This window comes from Nymphalis io, chromosome 8, assembly GCF_905147045.1.
Source record: "Nymphalis io chromosome 8, ilAglIoxx1.1, whole genome shotgun sequence".
Taxonomy (NCBI): domain Eukaryota; kingdom Metazoa; phylum Arthropoda; class Insecta; order Lepidoptera; family Nymphalidae; genus Nymphalis; species Nymphalis io.
The window spans coordinates 7,673,789-7,681,918 of record NC_065895.1 but is presented as its reverse complement, the minus strand read 5'-3'; the positions used below and the strand labels follow the sequence as shown (position 1 = coordinate 7,681,918).

At 34.8% G+C, this 8,130-nt stretch overlaps 1 protein-coding gene across 7 annotated transcripts in view; it reads right to left on the bottom strand.

Annotated features, from left to right (window-relative positions):
• Window positions 1–112: 112 nt before the first annotated feature.
• Window positions 113–8,130, bottom strand: part of LOC126770128 (phosphatase and actin regulator 4) — a 51,839-nt gene continuing 43,821 nt past the window's right edge. For all 7 annotated transcript variants that reach the window (XM_050489292.1, XM_050489294.1, XM_050489293.1 and 4 more), the window contains 4 exons: window positions 6,377–6,504; window positions 6,069–6,208; window positions 5,438–5,574; window positions 113–3,038 (listed from right to left, as the gene is read on the bottom strand). In XM_050489292.1, coding sequence (XP_050345249.1) covers window positions 3,023–3,038; window positions 5,438–5,574; window positions 6,069–6,208; window positions 6,377–6,504 — 421 coding nt within the window. In that variant the 3' untranslated portion in view covers window positions 113–3,022. The remainder of the gene's footprint in view (window positions 3,039–5,437; window positions 5,575–6,068; window positions 6,209–6,376; window positions 6,505–8,130) is intronic.

Here is an 8,130-nt window from a genome sequence, read left to right as displayed (position 1 = left end):
GATTTCATATTCACTCGTATTATATTAAATTGCTATTGTTTTCTCCGCGATCAATTTTAGCCGAGAAGCTCGGCTGTATATTTATTGGGTCTGAGGTAAATCAAAAACAATAGAGTATAAAACTTAATGTATAATCATAGTATTTACAAACTTATGTTATATAAAACAAATATTTTATGGCTATCATTATATACTTACTAATACAACATGTCATTAATAATTTACACAATATCCAAAATAAAAGCAACAGTAAACCAAGTACTGATAGCAATAGTTCTAATAGCACAAAAAGATACGTGATATTCATGGAAATAATAGAGATTCCCTAATTTACATGGTACTAGAGTTATGTACAGATATAAAAAGTATATCTTTCGATACAATTGAATATTTTTTTCGTTTATACTTTAAATAATATGGCGATTATTTTGCATAAAACACTATTTTACAAATCAAGCAGTTTATGTAGGTATTAAGAGTTTTGCCTCTTATCATGTGGAATATGGTATTTAAATAAAGTAACATGTCTAATTCATCAACAAATTTATTTGCAATTCAATTAATGTAAAAACGCTTAGTAATCCTTTACTAGACAATGTTGTACAAAATATAACTATACCATGACATACAAATTTATAGAAGGAAATAAATGTGTTGCTTTAGGACAGCACCATTCGACATTTTTCAAAGTCTTAGAAATTTATACAAATGAAAGTTTAATGTACTTAAATAATTATAAAACACTACAAATTAAAAGTCTTATCACATTTTATGGTAATTAAGTATGTACATACTGAGTGACGCCGGGTGAATATCATTGCAACTTATTTCTTAACATTAGTATGATCCACTGTAAAACTTAGTCAATAATTTTGCATAAATATACATATTTCAACGATTGCAAAAAGTTAGCTAGCTAAAAGAATTTAGTTGAGCTTTAGATCTTTGGAAATCTGATTTTCTTACGTTTACAATATCGATAAACATCTACGTTTTATCTATACAACTTTAATTGCGATCTAACAAAATTGTTTAGAAAAATAAGTCGTCATTTTGGCTTCCACTTTACCCTAAAAATGGAATGCTCTCACGGGCAACCATCTTATTATTACTGAATAAATATTGTATTACCCGAATATTTTGAGTGTCGCATTTATTATACATACGATTTCTTCCAATTGATTTGATGCCTAAGACTCTGAGCAATTCATAACAAATTGTACGATTAACGGCAGGATGTATACTGCCGATATCATATGGAATTTCAAAAACGCATCTAATGGCACCGCTACTGAACAGAACTTTGCTTCAAATGCATCCTAACTATAAATTATTTTACGAAGTATTAAGATTTTTATAAAAACGTTAAACATTAAACTTCGAACACCACGATCGAAATCAAACTATAACTCCGTAGCGTTATTGCTTTCTATACTATATTTATTTCGTAAATAGAATAGTAAATAAGGTAATGTATACATATACGAAACAATGGAGTAATCTCGAAGGCTTTATAATTACCTAATGAACAGCTACAGTTTTAATTAATTCTTTAAATTTAACCTTTACTCGATATCATTCAATTTTGAATAACTTACATTAATCGAAGGCTAGTGCCACGACTTTATGAGTTGTTCCCGCCGAAGCTGTCCGTTCGTCTGAAACGACTTCTATACGAAATCAAGGAGTAACCGAGCCCTTCCATATGACATTTGAAACGTGTGCAAGAAAAGGGATTCCTTAAAATGTTATTGCTATTATTTATTGTACTTTAATTTTATAATTAACATATTTCTGATTAAAATATCTATTTCCGTGTTATTTTTATTTTCCGCCTAGTCGTATAAGTAGACTCGATTGACATACGACTTCACTGATATTATGATTTCGCGACTCTTCATAACGATAACAGGAATACCATATTGTAGTTTTATAAAGTATCTCCCTGTACTAATGAATAAATAATTTATTATTATGCGAATTCAAATAACGAAAAAACATATTAACCGATTAAAACAATTTCGCTATTACGTAACCGAATATTGTGATTATGTCAACATTTAAAATATAAAGATATAATGACAATAGTTGTATTACGAAATTAATTATTTTATCCTATGTATGATACACCGTAAACAACAGTTTATATAAAAATCTATTGAGTTATTTAGATAAGGTTAATTTAAGTGCTAAAAATACGTAAATACATAACACGTTAAAGTATAACTGGTGGATATTTAGTCTTTAATATTAAATAAGAATAATAATGATTGTTTAGAAATATAAAAATAAATTATTAGTTGAAAATAAAGTGCGTATGCTTCGCGAGTTCTTTGAAATTTGCTTCAACTACTCTAGCTACGTTTTTGTTTTTGCCTTTATGATAATTTCTGAAATAACAGTAAACGCTCTAGATAAGAAAATTATATGTGGCAGTTCCTGCACATCATTACATTACGATAGATTTTATTAAGTCGATATCTTTAAAAATATCGACGTTAACAAGCAACGTTACAAACTCAGTGCATACGCATTGAAGGAATTAATAAATTCAAGTTGTGACCAAAAACGATTGTAAGAAATAAATACGATAAAAATCCATTCTAGCTTAACGACTACTAAGTTAAAAGCTAGCAATATAAGACAAATAAAAATCACAATTCTACATAACTCCTAAATCGGATACGTCTCACATTACAATACGACTCGTAAGCATCTCCGAGCTTCAAAAACTCAATCTCCAACCACAGTTACCAGTATCACTAACCTTTCTCGAAGGTCAATTCAAAGAATGTATAGGTACGCTTAGGATACGCAAACTAAATATAAATCGTACTCGACGAGAACGAAGAAGTCGAGATCTTCTCACTACGCACGACTCACACGCGACTTTAGAATATTTAACACTTTACCGTTCGTCCTGGTAGGTTATTGCATACGTATCTTCCTCGGGTCGGAAGAAGTCAATATATATAGACAGGATCACAGGCACGCCGTCGGCTCGAGGACACGGACACAGCCGTCATGGTCTATGGAACCTGCGGACAGACAAACATTATTATCATTGCTCATATATTATATATTCCACCAACCCGCATTGGAGCAGCGTGGTGGAATAAGCTCCAAACCTTCTCCTCAAAAAAGGGAGATGAGTCTTTAGCCCAGCAGTGGGACATTCACAGGCTTTTACGGTACGGTATATATCATACAGCCTTGGCCAAAAGTATTAGGCACCCCAAAAAAATGCTCAAAGCTTGTTTACTAATTGAACAATGAATAAGTGCTTATCTTAGATGACGCGCCGGGGTGGTAAATAATTTCTTAGAACAGCAAGCGGCTATTTGTAAAGGTCATAAAACACGTGGCAACCGAGAACAACGGATTTGATATTTTTGCGATCATCTCAGTGAAAGTTTAGTCACTTGTGTTCGGAACTCTGACAAGTGAACAAGCTGCAATTTCCATTTACGCGATTACGTTGACTCCTAATTTACTCAAAATTGCCGAAAAGAAGTGAAATTTCTTTAGAAAATCGTATAAAAATACAACTGCTCCATGAAAACGAGAAGTCGCAAAAGGAAATCGCCAAATTGGTGAAATGTTCGCGTTGCGCGGTGCAATCTGCAATAAAACGATTTGCCCAGACTGGTTCTCACTCTAATAAACCCAGAACAGGCAGAAAACGAATAACTACGAAGCGCGAAGATAGAAAATTAGTACGCGAGTCAATAAAAAATCGGAAGAAAACTTCCTCGGAGCTTGCTGCTGCCTTGTCCGAAGAGGCCGGAAAGCCGATAAGTGCTCGGACAGCCTGAAGGAGACTTGGAGAAGCGGGCCTAAAAGGATGCAAAGCCAAGAAGAAGCCCTGGCTTTCAGTAGCCAACAAAAGAAAACGTTACGAGTGGGCTCTACGACACAAACATTTTACAGAGGAAGATTGGTCCAATGTGGTATGGTCTGACGAATCAAACTTTGAGGTAAGCCTATTTTACTGCTTTTGTTATAAATAAGAATGATCACTTATTTTTTTCACTTCAATCGTGAAAGTTAAGATCATTTAAAAAAAAAAAAATTTTTCTTTCGCCTACAGGTATTTGGAACACCAGGTGTCACCTTCGTGAGGCGACGTGTCGGGGAAGAATACCATCCAGACTGCGTCGTACCCACTGTAAAGCACGGAGGAGGCAGCATAATGATCTGGGGCTGCATGGCAGCTGATGGTGTTGGAGAAATGTTTGTTTGCGAAGGTCGCATGAACAGCGAAAAGTACATAGAAGTGCTAGAAACTGCACTTAAGCCTTCGCTAACGAGTATTTACGGTGACACCAACTTAGACAGAGTCGTATTCCAGCAAGACAACGCACCTTGTCATAAGTCGGCGACTACGATGCGTTGGTTTGCAGAAAATAACATTTACCTACTTGATTGCCCTGCCCAGTCCCCAGATCTCAATCCAATTGAGCATCTTTGGGGCATTTTAAAGCGGAAGATCAAAGAGCACAACATCACATCAAAAACGGCTTTAAAAAATGCGTTAGTGCAGGAATGGCATGCCATCACAAGGCAGGAATGTACTGATCTTGTACGCAGTATGCCCGACAGAATCAGTGCTGTAATCAAATCCAAGGGTGGACCAACTAGGTTTTAAGTTTTTTATATTCCTTTTGTAATAATTAAACAGTAATAAATATGTTTAGAACTAAGAGATTGTTTTTATTCATTATTTTAAGGCAAAAATTGGGGTGCCTAATACTTTTGGCCAAGGTTGTATATAGGCGTTAAGTTATTTCATAATCTGTCATAACAAACACATCTTAAGTTACTAATATTGGGATGGCATTTAATGTTTCTTGTCGAAAGTATATTTTTGGGCTTGGTAACCTTCGTAACAAAGGTCAGATTAGTAATAGTGTACTTCTGCTATTGTTGCCAACGCTTAACGTGCCAAAAACCTATGTTTACAAATAATACATATCAGAAGCAATTATACAATTAAATGTTAATTTATCATTTTTTTAAAGCTATGTAGTCATTTTCATTCATATATTCTATAACTAAAATTAATAATTATTTATCATTAATAATAATTTTGCACGACACGACACTGTATAGTTATCATAGTAATTTTTTTACTTTATTGACTTTAATAGAAAACATTATGTAGAATATCCTCCAACAATAAGGAGCTTTAATAGAGGATCTGTTGACGTTAAATACGTCGGCAGTGTATGTTCGTTGTTACAATAGAAATTGCTAGAATCTTTAAAATATTGGGTAACCTAATTTCAAAATATAACCAATCTTATTGAATTCCACTTCTTTTATTACCGCAAACGAACTTTAGAGTTCAGAGCGGTAAATCCTGAATATTTGAACAGCGACAAGCCCCCACCGCTGTGACATGGTGAGGTGTGGTGTAGTACAATAACGATGGTACCTGGTGAGGTGCTTGCTATCCTCGTGCACGGCCATCTCGGAGCTCTTGAACTCGTTGAGCTCTCGCCGTATGGCGGCCTTGTCCCGCGGCGTCAATCGCGTCCACGGCTTGTCCGCGCGGCGGTCGTAGTCGTGGGCCTGCAACGAACACATCCACACTTCATGTAAACGGTGTACGTTTTTTTTATATATAGAATAGGAAGGCGGACGAGCATATGGGCCACCTAATGGTAAGTGGTCACCAACGCCCATAGACATTGGCATTGTAAGAAATGTTAACCATCGCTTACGTCACCAATGCGCCACCAACTTTGGGAACTAAGATGTTATGCCCTTGTGCCTGTAATTACACTGGGTCACTCACCCTCCAAACCGGAACACAACAATACCAAGTACTGCTATTTTGCGGTAGAATATCTGATGAGTGGATGGTACCCACCCAGACGAGCTTGCACAAAACTCAACCAGTACAAGTATTGCCTCAACAATCTTTTTAAATGTTTTCTTTAGGTTACTTTCCGGTACAGTTCTGGATAGCATCTATATCAGGCCAAGCAATTAAATAATAAATCGAACTTTAAAATGAATATTTGTATTTAGTCTTTTACTTTGTGAATTGTTGACGAAAGTACCTGTGTGACTTCAATGTAGTCACTGAATCTGATAATTTTCTTCTCTTTAAGTTCATCTACCGTCGGCCGGAAGCTAAGCTTGCGCAACAGGTATCGTTTTTTCTCCTCTTTCTGCTTCTTCTCTTCCGCGGGGGACTGACCTGTAAATAGCAATAAATTAAAATACTAATTATTACCAATTTTATATCAAATTATCTCAATAAAAAAATACGGATCTGAACAACACTTGATGAGTCATGGTCTACTATATAAGTAGTTGTAGTATTAAGTATAGTAAGTAATGTGTCAAGTAATGTCCATACACCTACTTTTGAGTATGTTTCTCTCGACGAGCTCCTCGGCGGTGGGGCGCATAGACAGGCGGCGGATGAGACGCGCTCCAATCGCTTCCCACGACTCCTGCCTCTCGTGTTCGCTCTGCACCACCAAGATGTTCCTGCGTGCGAACCACAACGACTCCTTAGCATTTATCCGTTATCACTTATCTACGACATAAGATCCTTGAGGTTAACTAACGCAAGACGATCTCCGAAAGCCTTCGAGGTACCGATAAGACAATACATTCGCTCGAACTGATCGCGCGCACTGGCAATTGGCCGCCGACACAAAATATGCCAAAGCTTATGTGATGCCGAAAACACGTTCATAATGTCCGATTAACATAAACTCTTGGCTTAATCCCAAGACTCGTAATCTGGTCTAGATTTAATTGATAAACTGAGATAGCACTGCTTTCGATAGAATTTTCAATAAAGTTGTATAACTCAAAATGTAACATGATATAATAGATATTTAATTACAATAGCACATTTTCGAAACGAACACTGTGGAAATATTTTATTAACATTAACAATAGGTCATTAAGAAAAAAAAAACGAATAGAGGAAGTAGTTAAAATATATGAGTGTGACTATGCAAACAAAAATAAAACTCCCAGGCGTTCCTACGACTCGAACAAATAATACCGTCACAAACGCAGCTGATGTAGCACTGAAGTCTACGTGTCTTATACAACAATAAGAATCAATGAGATGATTATTCTATATGAGGTTAATTTATTGTAATATCGTTCATTTCGCTCATATATGTAAAACATATAAATAACATAAGTGAGCTAAATAAAAGTATGCCCGAGAACGTTCAATAAGAGAAAAGCTTTTTAAATTAAAAATGTTTCATTAAAAATCCTTTGATTCGATATTGCATTTAAATTTACCGAATAAAAAGTATGTGGCGTAATTTTTATTTATTTTTCATAGTAGTATGTAAAATATTATATTATATATGCATACAATATTCGTTTATTGTAGGAAGTATATAAAATAATATTACGTTATATACATTTATAATTCAGAAATGAAACAAAAAGACCAATTGTGCGATTTAGAGTTTCATAAAATCATGTGTTATTTATATAGACTAGATTATTCTATTCTTATTATTCTAAGTGTAATCTTGTGACGGTGCCACAAGTAAATACCATTCTAATGACATTTTCGTAACTATTACAAACGTTATCAGATCACGTATTTTTACATAAACGTGTTACTTCGGTTCCTAAGTATTGCATTTTATCCCAGCTGTTCTATAGAATGCGCGTGCCAAAGTTGGCACAGTGCCGGAACGTTTGATTATATTGGCAACATCCAAGGTACTTCCTACTACAATTGTCTATTTACTACGATTTCGAGTGCGATAAATACGCAGATCAAGTTTGCAGTTCTAATAATACATGTATTTCTTAGAAGGATGATAGAACGTTCGTAGAAATCAGATAGATGCTTTGTCGATTAGTGTACAATCTTAGTTCAATATAAAACTATTTGCAAATCGGATTGGATTGTTCTTTCTACGGTTGCACAACTCATTATATTGGCACAAGTATCTGAGCGTTCATTAATGTATAATAATCATACGAGCGATTCAAAGTCTAATTTGCCCGTTACTTTGTTAATTTTGGCTGCATACCGTCTCACAACTTTAGACACAGTTTTTCAAATTATATTTTCTTTATTTTACTAATACAATGTCCAAAAGTGATTGTTTAATTTTTTTTATTATT